General features: G+C 39.1%; 2 protein-coding genes and 1 long non-coding RNA gene across 3 annotated transcripts in view; 1 reads left to right on the plus strand and 2 right to left on the minus strand.

Moving 5' to 3' along the window:
• Nucleotides 1-3,194, minus strand: part of LOC127625779 (uncharacterized) — an 89,499-nt gene extending 86,305 nt beyond the window's left edge. The window contains exon 1 of the long non-coding RNA XR_007968364.1: nt 3,093-3,194. This is a non-coding gene — a long non-coding RNA (uncharacterized LOC127625779). The remainder of the gene's footprint in view (nt 1-3,092) is intronic.
• Nucleotides 3,195-3,228: 34 nt separating this feature from the next.
• LOC127624783 (claudin-7-A-like) lies at nt 3,229-11,888 on the plus strand. Its single transcript, XM_052099706.1, has 4 exons — nt 3,229-3,699; nt 9,893-10,057; nt 10,508-10,592; nt 10,916-11,888. Exons 1-4 carry the CDS (start codon nt 3,477-3,479, stop codon nt 11,076-11,078), a joined length of 636 nt encoding a protein of 211 aa, XP_051955666.1. The 5' UTR covers nt 3,229-3,476; the 3' UTR covers nt 11,079-11,888.
• A 92-nt stretch (nt 11,889-11,980) lies between these two features.
• si:dkey-112a7.4 (uncharacterized) lies at nt 11,981-14,044 on the minus strand. The gene is made up of 4 exons (XM_052100577.1): nt 13,898-14,044; nt 13,740-13,795; nt 13,307-13,604; nt 11,981-12,858 (listed from the first exon to the last, which is right to left on the minus strand). The coding sequence occupies exons 2-4, from the start codon at nt 13,767-13,769 to the stop codon at nt 12,773-12,775; spliced, it is 414 nt and encodes a 137-aa protein (XP_051956537.1). The 5' UTR covers nt 13,770-13,795; nt 13,898-14,044; the 3' UTR covers nt 11,981-12,772.
• Nucleotides 14,045-19,289: the final 5,245 nt, after the last annotated feature.

Genomic DNA, 19,289 nt, shown 5'->3' on the forward strand with positions numbered 1-19,289 from the left:
TAGGTGTATTCTGAGAGCTGCATAAGAAACAATTTGAACATGTGTCTGGAGCTAGATCACTGCTCTAATCAAGACAAGCAAATGAATGACTTTACGATTACATTTTGAAGAAGAAAGAAAACAAATCATTTTTATAAAATTAATAGAAACCTTTATAGAAAATTAAATCATGTAAAATTGATAAAGTTAATGTTATAATCTCAGCCTAGACAACTACTTTGCACTTCCATTATGTTGCACTGTACTTAGCTAATTTTGTATCCAGTTCTGTTGTATTCTGTGGGTACTATTATTGAAATTTTGAATTGTTTTGAGTGCTTGGCTACCCAATGAAGTAAACATTGATCTCAAGGACAGTTTTCTCAAATTAAGCTTCATTCTTTTCTTATCCCTTTTGTTGTTACCAAACTGCCCTGCACCACTGCACAATGCTATAATGTTTCATACTAGCATTTTCCCATGAACACAGTCACTTTCAACAGTTGTATTTAAACGCATTAATCTGCTGACTCAATCTGATATCATAAATTGTTTGTTTGGCTTTCTTATGCTAAATTATTTTAGTTGTTCTTTTCAGTTCAGCAATTACCTATAGTTTGGCCTGACTGTATACCTACCTTTCTGTGAAGGCACCTAGTTGCATAACAAAACTAAAAGAAAGAGGGAAGAAATAATGAAATGAGAAAACCTCATTAGCCGAGTCAACGCTTTTAAGGGGAAACCAGAGGCCTGTGTGTTTTATTGCTAACGGTTCAGTGGGCTTCTAAAGAGGCTTACACCAGTTTTATCACTGTTTTTCCACTCTTTCTGTAAACTTCAAAAAGCCCTGGAGCCAGCTAGAAGAAAAGAAACGAAGGGGGTTTCTGTTACTCTTTGGGATGATTTAGCATTGTCTGTCCCCCTCTACTGAGTGTTGTCTGTTTACTGGAACTAGGTGGGGACAGAAGCTTCAAAAAAACTTTCAGAAGCTTTCTTTTGTGTCTATTTGGCTATTTTGGTCAAGGCTATTTGGCCCAGTGCTCAGGAACTGGCCAATAAGGTGACAGATAAATCACGTTACCAGGGGTGATCAGGGCAGTGTGTGCTAATTTCAAGATGTTCCTGATGCAAAGACGAGCCTCCACTTCTCCTAATCTACACATCTTCTCTTCACCTCTACCATAATATAGAAAATATAGCTCTTACGAGGAATGCTCTGCTCAGTGAAACTGCTCAGTAACACTGCTTGTTAGTCTTAACATTCAAGCAAAGTCAGTGACTTTAATTCTACAGTGAAAAAGAAAAGACAGAGACAATTGGGATAAATAACATCTGAAATTATAATCTTGACCAACTTCAAAACTCTATATCTTCATCAGGGTGTAAAATATAAATATTTTCTGGAGTGGAAATCATTGTATTGCTTCATTCAGGTTATGGATATTTTCTCCTTCCCAAGAGAGATCATTGTAACATTCAAGCCAATTCTGCACTGCAGACAATACTTGACAGTGTTCCAGGGATTTTTCCCTTCTTACTGGAACATGTAAGTGCAGAGGTCAACTGATGGAATGGTTAGACGTGACACACGTGTTGTAACAGTACAACGGTATAGATGTAATTGCTGGGGTTCCCAGACTGAATGGGTAATACCAATGGTCATTTTAAAGGGATAGTTCACCCAAAAATGTAAACTTCTCTCATCATTTACTCACCCATGCCTTCCCAGATGTGTATGAATTTCTTTCTTCAGCAAAATACAAAGAAAGATTTTTATAGGAATATCTCAGCTCTGTAGGTCCTCACAATGTAGGTGAATGGTGGCCAAAATGTTGAAGCTCCAAAAATCACATAAGTCAGCATAAAAGTAATCCATAAGTCTCCAGCAGTTAAATCAGTGTATTCAGACGCGATATGATAGGTGTGTGTGAGAAACAGTTCACTTTAACATTCTTCTTCTTATGTTTTTGGTGATTCACATTCACAGGGAAAATGACATAAATAATGATCCATTTCTCAACCTACAATTATCAGATCACTTCTGAAGACACTGATTTAACCACTGGAGTTGTTTGGATTACTTTTATGCTGCCTTTATATGCTTTTGGAGCATCAACATTTTGGCACCCATTCACTTGCATTGTATGGACCTACAGAGCAGAAATTTTCTTCTAAAAAATCTGGATCTGGGATGGCATGAGGGTAAATTATTTCCTTATCCCTTTGACACTAAATGATCTATGCATAGTCACCTTCTTAATAGTGTTAGTTTGTACATGTACCACAACACATAGAAAAAGTAATTGCTGTTGTAGTTATTCAATGCACACACAAACAAGCAATGCTTTCAAGGAAAGTGAATGACTGCTAATGACAAAAGTCACAGACATAGTCTCCCATCATGTGTCAAGAAGTGTCATAAGAAAAGAACTAAGGAGCTACAAAAACAACCAAAGCTCATGTGGAGTTGGTTAACTTGCAGAGAGTGATGAAGAGCATGCAGTGATGTATGTGCCCCTCTTTATCACACTGTCCTGCACTGTAAAGGCTACAATAAATATTGTTGTGAAACTTTTTCTCTTGGCATAAATAAATAAAGCTCCTGTGGATTTAAATTGCAGAGAGTGTTGTACAGTATGTCAGTGTTTAAATAAATAAATAGGTATTCTGGAATTGATAGTAAATGTAATTTAAATCAAACTAAAATGTATTATTATTATCATTCACACAATTTGGTTGTACTGGTTTTGATCAGTGAGTTGAAGTGTTTATAATGTGTTGTATACATCATTGCCTTCTGTCATTATTCAAATTGTACAAGACAACTAAGCATACAATGCACAATTTTGTCATTGGGATATGATCTAAATTTATGCTGAAACTCATAATTTTCCCATTGTAATTTAGAACGTTTTGATTTTAATGAATACATTAATTGGGAAATGCCTGTGATATGGATGCATGCTCTGATTTATTCAAGGACAGTAACAAAGGGTTTCAAGAGATAGCATAATAGTTCAAACTATGTAGCAGTCATGTTTCCCAATTTAAGACACTTCTAAAGAAGCATTTTTTATCTCATAGCAAATATAAACTTCAAGCTAGTGTGTTACCTTAAGTCCAGATGATGCGATTGATTCTATTAGGTATGACGTCACGATCCCACAGCCGATGGCACAACGAGCATCATGCGCATGATGCCTGCTTCCCCCTCGAGACTACACATCAGCATCTGAGTTTTACACAACACTTTTACTGGTATGGTGTCTGTGCCGAGATAGAAATACCGCTAGCTCACTGATATCTCTCTTAGAGTAGAATATTTCCTCAACTCCCTCGCAGAGTTTTTAAGAGCCGATTCACAGAAAGTAACAAGTGCGGGGATTGGAGTCGGGAATAGGAGCGCGAGACTGTCACCAAGATTCATCGTGTCTGTTGCTCAACAACTAGAAGCAGATTACACTCAAATATAGCTCAGCTTGCAATAAGTCTCAGAAATGGCAAACTCATGCGTTCAGTTGCTTGGATTTGGTCTCTCACTTATTGGCATCATTGGACTCATCGTGGGCACCGTCCTCCCGCAGTGGAAGATGTCCGCGTACGTGGGGGACAGCATTATCACCGCTGTCGCTACTTACCAGGGACTGTGGATGTCCTGCGCGTTTCAGAGCACAGGGCAGCTTCAGTGCAAAATCTACGACTCCATTCTGCAATTAGACAGTGAGTATCTATCTGTCTATCGATCGATCGATCTATCTATCTATCTATCTATCTATCTATCTATCTATCTATCTATCTATCTATCTATCTATCTATCTATCTATCTATCTATCTATCTATCTATCGACCGATCATCCATCCATCCATCCATCCATCCATCCATCTGTCTATTACAATAATGTGGAACATTAGGTAAATCGAAACACATAAGATCTGATGAGTTTATATCTTGCTCCATCACAGGCAAATCTTTATCAACATTTATCATTCAGGTGTGACTGAGGTCTAATTTGATGGTCTTAAGTGTTGTGGTGACATTCACAGCAGAATGCTTGTAATTAGCTTCTTTTTTCCTTTTTCTTTTTTCTAATTTTTAATGCATTTTTTTTAATTACAGACAAAATTATCAGCATAAAAATTTGAGTGGATAGTTGAATTGAAACATGAATGTTTTAGCATTTCATAATATTTGATGTGCCCCCCTTTAATGTTAGCATTCACTTGAGTTTGCATGGTTTCAAGTTTGTGAAAAACCTGATGATCTGTGTTAACCCTGCATGATTTGAAAACATTACTTTAAGCATCTTGTGTGCTTTAATGGATGCTAGGTAATCTGACTTTTTGTACAAAAGATAACAGTCATTTGATCAGTAACTTAAAAAAGAATGCAGAATGTAAACATTTTTGCATTCATATTATAGCGCTTCTTTATTTATAATTATAGGTATTATTTGTATTTATTTATTTATTCAAATCCTTATATTTTCTGTATATTTCCAGGTTTAAATTTGAATCTCATATTTCTAATGTGGATTCAAACTTTAAAACCCCCTGTATGATATCCCAATAGATAAGGGCTTGTCCAGTGTACACTACTGTAAATCTGTAGGTGTTTATTGGTTAAGAATTCCCTGGCACCTGAGTCTTAATTTTCCCACTCTCTCCTCTTCACACACACACTCAAATAAACACTGGAGCCAATCCCAGCCACTGCTTGATTAATGGATGTTGGCCTCACCAATGCATGTTTCAATCTATTGTATGCCTGTAATATAATGAGGCAGGACGTTATAGTGACAGCAGCCTGTTTTTCTATGGGAAGAATGTAACCTTTTGTTCCCAGGTACCTGTCAGAATATTTTTGTTAACACACCCAACCACCACAGTAATAAATCAGGAGGTGATTAATTGAATTAAGTGTTTCAGTTTATGGTTGTCACAGAAACATTCCATCCACATTTCCCCAAGGACTAGGAAACCACAACTCCACACATCCCTCCTTAGTTAGCAGGAACACTATACTCTCTACAGTGTAGAGATAATAAATTGTGACAGTTCACTCCCTCTTGAATTGGTGTATTTACTGAGAGGCTCTGTGCAGAACAGCAGTGGTAATTTCTGAGAAAACTGGGAAACTTCTAGTTTAGCTGGAACTGCACCTGACGGCAGGTTGAATTAGGATGGAAGGGGGAGTAAAACAAGAAAGAAAAAATGGGGATGAAGGGTGTCCCTCTAAATTCCACATCTGACTGTTTTCCTCACCTGGCAAGAGATGGCTTATTGTGTTTTATTGAATAATTCTTCCACTTTACTACAACCCACTCCTCACACTTTTTTTTCTTACTTTCCCTCTCGTGTTGGTTTGTGGGCATGCATATAAGATTGTACTGACACAGACTGGTTCTTGTTGGAATGGCCTCTTACTCTCTCTTCCTCAGCTGTATTGCAGAAGTGATAGATTTTATTTCGAACTGGACATTTTTCATTGCTCTCATTTTCTCACTGTATGTGGGTTATTAGTAAGTGGTGCTTGCTAAGGCTACTCAGGCTAGTAGGTGTTGCTCATACTTAGAGTGAGGGATTTGAAGGAACCCTTTAACCTTACTATTAAACTTGGAATACAAAAAATTGGCAGTGGGTTCTTTTGACTTGTAAGCAACCGCTAAATACAACACCCCAGCAAGCACCTAGCAACAGAATACTGTAGAATCCAAATTGGAATTGAGATCAACAGTGCCTGTCCACTTTTTCAGGCCCACTTTCAGGATTTCATAAAATCCTTCATAAAAGAGTTCTAAGCCATGAATTAAACCATCTAGGTTACTGTCATAACCCCTGTTCCCTGATGGAGGGAACGAGACGTTGTGTCAGTGAAGTGACACTAGGGGTCTCTCTTGAGAGCCTCAGTTGCCTCTGAGCTTTGAGAAAAGGCCAATGAGAATTGGCGAACAGAATTAGCATGTCCCTCCCCCAGACATACATGTATAATAGGAGGGAATCGTGCATCTGTTTAGTCAGGTTTTGCACTGAGGAGCCGAGAATAAGGTTCCGCCTTTACAGTGGTTGGTACGGTGTTGTGACAACAGGGTCTAGTTCCCTCCATCAGGGAATGGGGGTTACGACAGTAACCTAGATGTTCCCCTTCTGTTACTCACTCGATGTTGTGTCGATGAAGTGAAACTAGTGGTCCCTATCCAATAACACCAGGACACTGAACCGTGTTACGTGAACAGTTGATGCGGGTGCAAGCAAGCTGTTGCGTGCCAAAGGAGCAGCCCCACTAGGCTGCAAGTAACCTTCCCCAACACCCATAATAAAGTCATTCACTTTTTAGGTTTCCAGCCTCCCTCTTCTCTTGAGGGTGGAACAAAGCGACGTGCCAAGCATGGGAGCAGGCAACGCCATCCGCTGCTTTTTCCTATGTTCACCATAGGGCTGTTAGAAGCAGCTGGGGCCATCTAAATCTATAACACGCATCGGGGAAGGTGTTTTTTCTTTCAGGGGGAAAAGACATCACAGGGATAACATCCTGCCCAGACTGGGGAGGTCAAATGTGGCAAATACGTCACATGGGCTAATGCGCCACACATGGAAGTGGCGTGGTGGAAGGTCCTAACTGGTGAGGGAGGAGCTCTACAAACACAGTGACCAGGGGCAGAGAGAAAATATTACCACGGAAAATACAACACATGGGGTAATCGTGATGACCAATACCTGTGGAGCACCTATTCCAGTACAGAGTAATTAGTACCCGAAGTGGGTCTGGTTGGGAATTCCTCGAGCCAGAGTGCTTTTGAGGAAAAACATCCAGGGAGCGTGAGCTTTTGTGGACTCACCTGGGGGTAAAAGCACATGGGTTCGCCTCAGAAGAGGAGAAAAGGCGCTATGCGCAAGCAATACACCCGGTCAGCTGTCCCAAACACGGGCCAGGGCCGACTCAACCGTCGGAGGTTATTGATCTCACAAAGGTATTGGGTGTTGCCCAGCCCGCTGCTCTACCCATGTCTGCTAGAGAGGCACCGGTGGCCAGTGCCTACGAGAATGCCATTGTTGCTACTGGCGAACTGAATCGCGTAGCCGGACGGTCCTGGCCAGCGTGATGGGTTGGAAAGCGAAAGCCATGTGTCCATGTACAGTGCGAGGGGCACTAAGGGGATGATCATGTTTGATATACCTGGTGGGGCTTCGCAGTGGTGGGGAGCAGGTAGTGTTGCATCGGGAGGCAGAGTCGTGTCCCGGGGCACCTGTGCTGAGAAAAGACTCAAAGCTCTTACCTTGTTCCGCATACCCAGCAGGAGGCGGGTTGGTGACGGAGGAGGAGGTCCTGTGGAGATGTCGTCTGGACTCGTCAGACCGGCCGGCCAGGGGTCTGCACATGATACACTTACTGGTGTGGAGGTTAGAGATCCAAGATGCTGCTTATTCTTTGACTGTATCTGTTTGGTGCCGGCCACCTTGAGAACGGTGTGTGTGTGTGCACCGGCTAGGTGACCCAACCAATGAGGAAATTGCTCTTTTATTGAAAATGTCGGAAAAAGAAGGAAACCAAGGATTCTCCACCCGGCCCTGGTTGCGGCGGTGCTGCCTATTGACTTGCAGCCTTAGGGTGATGCCCTCAGCAAGCAAATGGCGCCGAGGCATGATATGCTGGATTGCCTCCGTCTGCTTCTTTACCGCCGAGAACTGCTGGGCGAAGTCCTCGACGGTGTCACCGATTAGGCTGAGCTGGGAGATGGGCGCATTGAGAAAGCGTGCTTTGTCGGTGTCGTGCATCTCAACCATGTTCAGCCACAGATGTCATTCCTGGACCAAGAGAGTGGCCATCGCCTGTCCGAGTGCCCACACTTTGACCTTCGTGGCTCGGAGGGCGAGGTCAGTTGCTTAGTGCAGCTCCTGCAGCACGTCGGGAACAGGACTTCCCAATTGCAGATCTTTTAGTGCCTTGGCCTGGTGAACTTGCAGGAGGGCCATGACATGCAGGGTGGAGGTGGCCTGTCCAATAGTGCCGTAGGCTTTCGCCATCAGGGACGATGTCGTTCTGCAGGCCTTGGAGGGGCGGGTGGTTCGTGGGGTTTTACCCGGCAAAGCCATGCACTCTGAATTCCCCAAATCGGCTCCATTGCCAGCCGGGTCGACCTCCATCTCGTGGTAGGAAGTCTCGATGCAGGGGGCGGCTGGAGTGGCATTTCCTTTCAGAAAGGAAAGCCGCAACTGCAATGTTGCCATGGTCAAGTTCTCGCAGTGAGAACAAGAACCATCCACAAACACTGCCTCGGTGTATTCATGACCCAGACACACGAGGCAGTGCCTATGACCACTAGAGGTGGAGAGATATCTGCCGCATCCAGGAAATACACACAGGCGGAAAGGCATCTTCAAAAAGACGCGTCTTTAAAATGAAGTTCAACGCCAAAATGTGTGTTACTCTTTATGAGAAAATTCTACTCTTTTTAAAGGATTTATGCTCTTTTAGAAGTGCTGTCAAAGCACCCAGGGATGTAGACTGCATGGCCGTTCAGAGAAGAGAAAGCCGCTGATAACGCGCTGTAAGGTCCAACAGCAAAAGCTCTGTAGAGGTGAATGGAACAGTCGTGAACACCAGCTCACTGGACACACAACCATTCGGCTCAAAAGAAAAAAATCTGTCTATACAGATGCACGATTCCCTCCTTTTATAGGGAGGGACATGCAAATTCTGTTCGCCAATTCTCATTGGCCTTTTCTCAAAGTTCAGAGGAAACTGAGGGTCTCAAGAGAGACCCCTAGTGTCACTTCACCGACACAATGTCGAATGAGTGACAGAAGAGGAACAACCACCTCTAAAGTGAATAAAGTGAGTTACAACATTGCAAAATTTGAAACAAAATGTTGCAATAATGTGTGCATATCGTCTTTAATGAGGGAATTAACCACAATCACATAAAGCATTGCGAATGATGTAATCAAAATAAAAATGATGGACCATAATAAAACTATTGATTTAAAATTGTTGATTGCAAGTACAGAATCATTATATTTAATGTATATGTAATTTAATTAAAATATGAATATATGAGTAGTTTGATAGTATATTAAGACATGATTAAGATTCGATCGCAGTGCGTCATAGAAATGAGTGGTTGCTGCTTTTGCCTCAGTTTCTTTGCCACAATTCTCTGATTTGAGCATTTTCCTTAAGGATCAATTGTACAGTAGTTCTTCAACAGAAATTCAAAAATAAAACACATTTCTTTTTAAATGAAGTTGAAATAACTCTTCCACTATTATATTGCTTCTGAAGATATGGATTAAACCACTGGAGTCTTATGGATTACTTTCCTTTATGTCACTTTTGGAGGTACAAAAGTCTAATCACCATTCGCTTGAATTGTATCGAACTACAGAGCTGAGATATTTTTCAAAAAATCTTTGTTTGTGTTCTGCTGAAGAAAGAAAGTCATACACATCTGGGATGTCAAGAAGGTGAGTAAATGATGAGAGCATTTCAATTTTTGGGTGAACTATCCCTTTAAATCTGTCTGTAAAGGTTTATACATTTTCGGTAATTACCCTATGGAAAGATTTTACTGGATTTTTATTTCCAGAACCAGACTGTTGCAATCTATTCTATAAAAAAAACAGCTAAAAACATTAAGAACACTTTAGCAACCAAATAGCAATTACCCTGGCAGTGACTTTTGCACATTCAAGCACTTTTTTTTCTGAAAAATGTAACAATCTTGTAATTGCTTTTCAGATTAACAAATAATAGCAAAACAGCTGAGCTATTGTCCATTTGCATTCCGCAATTTCGAGATTCGTAAAGAGCTCACCATCCAGTTTTATACTGAAAAAATTAAAAAAGGAGCATGATAGGGGTATCATGAGTAAACAAGAAGACTATCCTCTGTACGTCTCTATCTTTCTCTTGCAGGTGATCTTCAGGCGACTCGTGCATTGATGATTGTGGGTATCATTGTGTCCATTGCTGGTCTGGGTGTGGCCTGCATGGGGATGAAGTGCACAACTTGCGGAGCCGATGACAAAGTTCGCAAGTCTCGCACAGCCATAACAGGAGGCGTCATACTGCTAGTGGGAGGTGAGTGTATGAGTGCAAAACAGAGAGAGAAAAATACAGAGACAGACTGTGTTTGTCTGGAGACTTCACGCCAGCTTAAGCAGATTAACAATGTGAACATATTTGAACTTCCCTTATACAACTTAAAGAACATCAGTGCTTTTATCAAGCTTCTCTGCTCAGTCTCGGGGTCAATGAACATCAAAGCAAACAGGGTTGTGAAAACACAAGATTATGTGTATTCAACTGCCAAAAAAAAAATAAAAAATGTAATGTGTAGGCAGAGTTGTGATCATGCATGCCAAAGAACATCCTATCACATGAGTAGTTCACAAGAGTCCCTGAGAGTTAAAGTTGTGTCCAAAATAATTATTAGGCTATTACATGCGTTGATGAATACTTTGAACCACTGGCAAAGAAGGTCCTCTGTCCTCTTTTCTTTGAAATAATCTCTTTGTTTTGTTCACGCAGCCCTCTGCGCAATTGTTGCCTGCTCATGGTTTGCCCACAATGTGATCCGAGCCTTCTACAACCCCTTCACCCCAGTGAACACCAAGTGAGCGCCACACCTGCACATAATTTGCACAACTTCTGGAATACTGTTTCCAAAGCATGTTCTTGGATGCACCCCAACTCAACACATTTTGGATGTGTCCCCACGCCTTACATCTGACACACCAATTTCAGTTCTTGGAGCACTCTAGTAGTGTGCTGATGAGTTGAAATTGGTGTGGTACATGAGGGAGGCGTTAAAAAACGTGCAGTGTTGGGGGGCATCCAGGAACCGCGTTAGGAAACACTGTCCTACAACTATAGCCAATTTCAAATAAGTTAGCTTTTTCATAACGTTTTTGCACATTTAATTTTCTTTTCTGTTAGGTTTGAATTTGGAGCAGCCATTTTCATTGCATGGGGTGGTTCATTTCTTGATGTTCTCGGAGGAGCCATGTTGGCGGCCTCGTGCCCTCGAAGTAAACAAGTGTCAAAGTATCCTAAAAGTATCCCACCTCAGTCTGCCAACAGCAACAAAGAATATGTCTGATCAAGACTGCCTCTTACTGGACAGAGACTGAAACTTCAAAAGGTGATGAATCACTTCAACAGAATAATGGACTGGGCACGTTGTGTGGTTTTAAATTGGGTATACGGGATATGAGCTTACACAGCTGTCACTGAGGTGGAAAACAGATCAAACTGCCTTAAACCCCTTCATAAAATGGGCAAATCAGTTTCCCAAAAACTGTTTTTAATAAATATATTTACAAAGCCTTCTGGGAACTTTTGAATTCTAAGAATATAACGTCAGTATAAATGTTCACAGCATGCTTCAGCCTTCATTGTTTCACTAAAGAAAGCAACTAGGTTGATTTGTCTTCGCAAAGAGGAGAAACTTGGACAGAGTCAGATATGCTGATGTTTCCAAGATGCCCAATAGTGAACACCATAAGCAACACTCCAAAATGGAGGGAGCTTTTGTTGATGATTTGTTTTTTCAATCGAATGGTAACAGCTAACACTATTAATAATGCATATATGATGATACACATTCGAGTCACTCTTATATGGTTAATGCAATGTAATTGTAGTGTTTAACAGGTTGCTGAGGATGAGGAATATCCTGTTATTATGAGTAAAACCCATATTTGCATTAGTTTAACACGTTTCAGCATTAATACATCACTTATTTTTCACATCCTGTTCATGCTGTTATCATCCCTGAGCCCCCCTGAAAATTTTCTAAAATAAAAAATATCATAAATATAAGGTTTGTTACACCTTATAATCAAAGTGTTTGTTAAATACTGTTTATGCATTTATTTTACTTTCTTATTTTCAATAAAGTTTGCTTTCGTCAAAATAGACTGGTTATTATTCCTTAATGATTATTCCTTAAAAAAACTCATCCTAGTGCCTCAAATGTTAACACTAGGAATTGAATGTAAAGTTGCTCATGCATATTTTATTTCACCCCCCCACTGCAATTCCCCAAAAACAAAAAATCCAGTCTACAAAAATCCATACATTTCCATGCAAACATCTAAAAGTCAAAAACTATTTTTAGAGCCATGCACAATATGACCAGCATCACAGATCAATTTAGTTGTTTTGATTGTTCACCTCAGTCAGTATGCATTTTTATGACTGTACTCATTTCATTTGAAACCGAAGGTAAAAGGCTCATACAAACAGACTGATTAAGAACATCACCTTACTATCACCAATTAACTGATATCATTCGCAGTGTTTCTGAGACGATTTCGAGCAGACCCCAGTTACCAAGGTAACCACAGGTCTTACTAAATGGCATTACACATTAACAGAGTTTCACAGGAAAAAGTCCTCTTTAGGAGATGAATAATCCAACCTTGGCTTTGGTTAGATTCATTTTTCTTTATCTGCAGTAAAGTGCAAGTTTAATGATATAGCCCTGTCGCATCAGAGACCATCAAGATCTTCACATTGTAGAAAGAAATGTCTGAGCGGGAGGTAACCAGGACGGGTGCATTCAGTGCCACAGAAGCACGACATCAGCCAAGTGATGGGCAAGCGTAAAGAGGACATGAAGCAAAGTCACCAGTACTTTTGTATGACCTGAAGCAGTGAAAGCTTTGAAGGCTGTAAAGTGAAGGCAAGGGAGAACATGAGAGAGTGGGAGAGAATAGTCCATTTAAATTCTGTAGGCCTGTAGGTCTGTTGTTTTGGCCTCTTAACAGCTTAGGCAGAGTCAGCCATGCATCAGGCAACAGGTGATACTCTCTGAGATACCGGGAAGCTTCTGTTATTGTTTATGATATCGTCTAAGTCCTCATCATCAATAACCACTGTAAAATAAAAGAAAAAAAATGAAGAAACAGTGATACAAAACACCTTCCTACCAAATGATATTTAAAAAATAATATATTTTATTATATAAAAAAACACAAAATATATATATATATATATATATATATATATATATATATATATATATATATATATATATACACACACATTTATTGTAAAGTAATTAATAATATATTTAATCAAAATAAATTGATAATCATAAATAATCAAAAAAGAGTGATAAAAAGCACCTTCCTGTCAAATGATACTTGAAAAAAATCATATATATTTTAAATAATCATTTATTTAATAATATAAATAAACCACAAAATAGTGATAAAAGCAACTTCCTCCCAAATTCTATAAAAAAATCGTATATATTTTAAAATAACGTATCATTTATTTTAACATATAAATAAATAAACTTATAGCCGGCTGAACACCCACCTCTCTTAGACCGCCCGATCTGTCCAAGTTTGGGGGCTCGCAGCATTCCCCGCGGGGCGGATCTGTTTGTCTGTGTTCGCCCGTGATCGTACGGGATAACGGGACTGGGCTGTAGTGCACCTGACGGCGGTATGAGATCGGGCATTTCAGCCATTCCGTACATGTCCTCCTGCTGTACTTCGGCAGATGTATTCATAAAAAACAAACTGACCACAAGTCGTAGGTTGTGCACTTCAGCGACGGTGTCAAATCTTTGATAATCGACCCCCGAATTGACAAAGATGAGTGCTTGCAACACCTGGGGAAAGCAAAATACCGCAGTGTGAATAGACAAACCTACTATACCTGAAATAATAAACCTTAGTTATAATTGTTATCATTAAAAGACAACAGCTGACATTGTATCCGGATACTTCATGTGCTGGATACTTGCATGCGCAACAGAAGTGACGAGCAAATTCATCACGCGCACCGGATGGGCTCGTGTGCCTGTCAACAACACAGCTTTCGCTTTACCCCAATATTTATGTTGTTGCCCGAACCTATCATAACCACCTCTGTTACATCCATAAAACAACGAGACGAACCTACCTTGCTATTGATCAAAAGAGTGGACACAGCGTTCCCTTACTTGGTTAATATTTCGATCGATACGAGGCGTTTAGCGCGTTGGGTTGCGCTCCTCGCGAGTCGGAAGTTGCCTACTATGAGCCGAGTCTGTCGTAACTCTCACTTGGGGATTTCCTTGATCGTTTCTGTATGCGTCACAGCGAGGGAGGGCCCGTTCACCGCAACGCTCATGTCGTGAGATCCTGGCAGGTACAGTTATTCATTTATTTGTTACTGACGATTCACCCACCCAACTGTAGCCTACATACGTGAGAACCGAACACTTGTTCAATGGAACATAAAAGTGAAACATTGGAATAATATACTGGTCGCTCTTTTCCATGCAATACAATAAATGGGGACTAGAGCTTTCAAGCTTTAAAAAGGATGCAAAGACCATAAAAAGAAGTGGTCTGTACCAGGGCTTTTTAAATATTTGGATGCCAAGGACCCCCACATATGATGTTCCTCTTGCAAGAACGCTAGCTATTCATTTTAATGCAAAAAGTCACATTTATATACTGTGAAAAATAGTAAGAGTGATTTTATAAAGACAACATGTTGTATGCAAAATTTATTAATTGGCTTTTATATTGTAATTGCACTAAAGACAAAATAAATTATTAAATATTATCTAGAATATATTTACTCTGTGTTAAGTTGACAGCATATATTTTACTATAGTTTAATATTATATAATATATAAACCTGAAGCGAAACATTTCCTTTTCAAATATATTTGTAAAACCACAACACAAGTACAATCTATTCTTAAGGAAGGCAAGATAAACACTTATAGTTTACACTTACAACCCCCCCTCGTACAAATATATTTGTAGATTTGTTTTAATTTGTTGCTGTTTGGGAGAGTAATGATGTCAATTGTTAACTTTTTTAAGTAATTATTCACTCAAAATCTTCTCCTCTAGTTATTCAACCCAACAGATTGTGACCTGGCCCACAGGATCAGCTTTATCAGATTTAACAAGTTTTATCTTGAGTGTTGTTTGAATACATGTAAACAAGCAATATCTAATCTCTCATTTCAGATTCAAGGTATGCACAGGAACATGTTGGAACGTATTTCTACTGTTAAACTTGAAACCCTATTTCCACCCCTCACGAATAGTTCACAGTATAAAAGGGGTACAGTGGGAAGGGGGTGCATAGAAAAGGAAGGCCAGAAATCCCACCCCTTCAATAAGCCGGAGCAGCGCTAGTTTGAGGATGTCGAAAACAATCTTTCTGCTTTTACCCCTGGTGATACTAACCACAATTTTTTGCAACAACCCAGGTAATTTTTACAACAGTTTACTAGTACATCACTTACTCCATTGAAAACTCTGAAGTTTTCATTGTATTATTAATCTGAAGGGGAACATTTTTAACGTTATCTCTGATGCTACAAAATGAATGGTAAAACAGACGATGGGGTTATCTTGAGGTTTTTGATGTGTTATTCCATCAGTGTGTACATGTGAGTATAATGTCACCTCTTATTTCCATGCAGTGTGTACACAAAGAGGATCCAGACAATCCGCTCTTTGTGGCTGCAGAAGTAAGAAATTATTCGATTTTCAGATGCGTTCTACAAGTAAAACAGTGCTCCACAAAATCATTTCCTTTATTGAATCAGCAATATTCAAAGCTTTGCTAATTACATACTGCCCAAGCTTCCTAAACGTTAAATCTGTCTCTCTTTCTAGTCCATCCGTATAAACATCTACAGTGTATTAGAGGACATTATCCCAAAAACATTGATGATTACAAGGAAATTGTGCGGTGCATTTGCATGAACCCTCAAATTTGTAAGTTTTGGCATTATGTATACTCCACAATCATTTTTAGATTTAAGCTTTTCAATTTCATAACAAAAAATCCATAAAATTGAATTGGGTAATCTTTAACAAAATAAATATAAATAAAATAATATTTTGAATTTTATTAATTTAATTCCAATTTTATGACATATTTTTATGTGGAAATCTTAAATATTTTTAGTTGGAATATAATAAATAATATACTGTGTTTTACTTTTTTACACAGACTTGAATGATGGCATCAAGAGACAATTTCAGAAGATGTGTGACCCAAACTTTTCTAATCCTTTGTGATCTGATGGAATCTTGCCATTTTATATCTCCTGTAATTTACACATATACACCCCACATTCATTTTTGAAACTCTATTAAGAAAATACTTGTTAGATGTTTAGCTGTGATTTCAACATTGTCATCGGTGTGACTTTTCAGACAAGATTGTTTTGATTGCATTTTATATGGACACAATAAAGTATGTAAAAACAGAAACTTTTAAACCTGTTTTGTTGTTGACTATGTGTTTGTTCATTTTAACAGAGAGAGACATCATGTCCTGTGTCGTCGAAGGTTGTCCTGGTTAACTGCAGCCATTATACTGTTAGCCTTTTCTCTGGCCAGATTTAGACCATTTTTGAAGAATTACGCATGTTCCAACAAGTCACTTGACACATTCAGGTTCAATTATAATTTATTTTTTGGATCCAAGAGTAAATTCTTTGCATTTACCGCATATCCTGATAACAGTATCTGCAAAGCCAATCTTCAAGATTCAGGATCTCTCCATGTGAGGTTCAAGTTTGGTGATCAGCATGTTAATGGCTGAAACTGTATCTGATAACACAATATCAGTTTTATTTGTGCTCATTTCCTACTTCTGTAAAACAGAGACAGTCTCATTATACTGTAACAGCTGCACTAGGTTGGGAAATATGAAGAAACGTACCTGACTTGGAGCAAGGTTGGGGTCTGAAATGTCCTATTGCAGCCTTCACTGTTAGTGAGAGATAGGATTTGCAAGGAAACACCAGTCTGAACTGGTTCATTAACTGTTTATTATTAGCCTACATTTACATTGCCTTGATCTTTGTTTGTACCTGCGGCTGGATTAGAACAAAATCATTCAATATGACTATAAGTGCATGTGAAAAGCTACAATGCTCACAATATGCACTTTTGTATTTGAGTGATTAAAACAAGTTGATGAATTATATTAATGTGCAACTTTGTTCTCTAGTCATCAGCATTTAGTCAAATTCATTACAGTCAAAGAACTGCAAGCACACAGTAAGTGAGTTGCCTTTTTACAGTCAACACTGTTTAGAGTCAGGTGATTCTCCCATACTGTATAGTTACCTGCACGGACACAAGGTGGTGGAGCAAAAATAAATCATCTCAATAGATTGTTTGATAGAATTACCTGGAGAGAGCACCCCGGAAGGTGTCATCTTAGCACCAGAATTTTTTATATTTGGAATGTGCTCTGCAGCCAGAGAAAAATTATATCCTCACAACACAAAGTGTGTGCTTTAATAACTAATTAAATATCTTACCAATAGAATTTCACACCAGACCCTGAAGTGTGGAAATTCACTGTTAAAAGCTGCACACGTTGGCGTGTTGGTTTTTAGTGCAAAATCAAATACATAAATCACATTATACAGTATTAATAAACTTTTTCCCTAATTTCTGACCCACAGTGATGATCATTCGAAGCAGGTATAATTTACTGCAAACACTTAGAATATTTAATTTTATTGTATTTATAGCTCATGCATAAGCTATGTCATCAACTGTACAAAATAGGGAAAAACTTGTACATTTTATGCTTTTAGCAGCCCACTAAAAAAAATATATTTTCTTGTAAAATTAAAAAAAAAAAAAAAGTTTTGTCAGAATACATGGTTGTTTATGAATGGCTGTCAATGGGGAAACATGCTCATAAGCGCTGGAGGGTGTCTACCAGCAGGGCCTGCTAATTCCTGCCCCCCTGATTTTTTTGACATAGAGAAAATAGGAAGTGTTTGAACAAAATTCCATTATTTTTAGCAGCCTGACTTATACTACACTGTAGCTGAGGAATACAGTTAAACATCTATAGCTTTAATGTTCATCTCTGTTTGAGAGTCGCGGCAGACACAGGCAATCACACACATTCAATAGCCCTCTCTCTAAAACACACACACACACACACACACACACACACACACACACACACACACACACACACACACACACACACACACACACACACACACACACGTAGTGTTTCCATGTATTATGGGGACTTTCCATAGACATAATGGTTTTTATACTGTACAAACTTTATATTCTATCCCCTAAACCTAACCCTACCCCTAAACCTAAACCTCACAGAAACATTTCTGCATTTTTACATTTTCAAAAAACATAATTTAGTATGATTTATAAGCTGTTTTCCTCATGGGGACCGACAAAATGTCCCCACAAGGTCAAAAATTTCGGGTTTTACTATCCTTATGGGGACATTTGGTACCCACAAAGTGATAAATACATGCTCACACACACACACACACACATGTATTTGTTGTTTCTACAATAACTTGTTAGGAACAGCCAAAAGTATATTTTCGAATTAGTAACGGATGCTGGTGCACATATTTTGAACTAGCAACAACAGATCCTGATCCATGGCTTAAGTAGTTCCATGCACAAGTACTGCATAAAAGCAGAATCATAGTCGCAATCGTGCAGTATGGCTGTGATTAGGCCACAGGCCAAGTGACACAGGTAATCGCAACCGTGCTGATATAGGGCCATATAGCACTGTTGCTTGTGTGATACTGCTTTAATATTGCTTAAACATTAGCTGATGCAAAGTTGGGACTTTGAAATGTGTGTTTTAAAAATGTTCATTGTCTTCGTTTGAGTTTGCGTTATGAGTCATCTGTATGTGTTTGTTTCCAGGTTGTGGTGCCTTCTGGTCCCTGCCTTTATTTGTTTTTAAGACAAACTGGGCCGCAGGAGGATGCCCATGTCTGCCTTTGTTGGACTGTGCTGGCTGTGGTACGCCAGTTTCACTGGCCGTGCATGCAGCTGTCAGAGAACGTTACGGCATTGAGTTGAAACACATTGTGAAGAATCAAAAGCTAATTTGCATGTGAAAATAAGGAGCTGCAAATTTGAGGCAAGTTTACAGCATGTTTAGATTTTTTTGTAAGGGATCTCTAAATACTGTGACCATTAAAACAACAATCATCAAATGATTCATTCATTTAATTAGTTGCATTCATATTATTAGCTATAACAGCATTAATACATTATTATCAGGCATTTTCAAAGTCCCCGTTATCTAAGCATTGTTTCAATATTAATCATTTTACTAAAGACTCACAACAGTTATTCAATCATGAAAACACCCATGCACGCACATAAACAAGTGCCCACACATACACTGACATTCCACCCATATGATCCTCTTTCAAGGCTATTTGAATTTCCTCTGATAGCATCTTTTCTCAGCACCACGCTAACTGAAAGTAAATCTATAAACTTTAGAAAACAAACAACCCACAACA

This window comes from Xyrauchen texanus, chromosome 1, assembly GCF_025860055.1.
Source record: "Xyrauchen texanus isolate HMW12.3.18 chromosome 1, RBS_HiC_50CHRs, whole genome shotgun sequence".
Classification (NCBI taxonomy): Eukaryota; Metazoa; Chordata; class Actinopteri; order Cypriniformes; family Catostomidae; genus Xyrauchen; species Xyrauchen texanus.

Excerpts from the sequence above, each read along its gene's own strand:
- LOC127624783 (XM_052099706.1), top strand. The coding sequence starts at position 3,477 with ATGGCAAACTCATGCGTTCAGTTGCTTGGATTTGGTCTCTCACTTATT. Across the intron at positions 3,700-9,892 it reads CTCCATTCTGCAATTAGACA|GTGATCTTCAGGCGACTCGT; the intron begins GTGAGTATCTAT and ends TTTCTCTTGCAG. Across the intron at positions 10,058-10,507 it reads CGTCATACTGCTAGTGGGAG|CCCTCTGCGCAATTGTTGCC; the intron begins GTGAGTGTATGA and ends TTGTTCACGCAG.
- si:dkey-112a7.4 (XM_052100577.1), bottom strand. The coding sequence starts at position 13,769 with ATGAATTTGCTCGTCACTTCTGTTGCGCAT. Across the intron at positions 13,605-13,739 it reads TCGTCACTTCTGTTGCGCAT|GTGTTGCAAGCACTCATCTT; the intron begins GCAAGTATCCAG and ends TGCTTTCCCCAG. Across the intron at positions 12,859-13,306 it reads GATCGGGCGGTCTAAGAGAG|TGGTTATTGATGATGAGGAC; the intron begins GTGGGTGTTCAG and ends TTTATTTTACAG.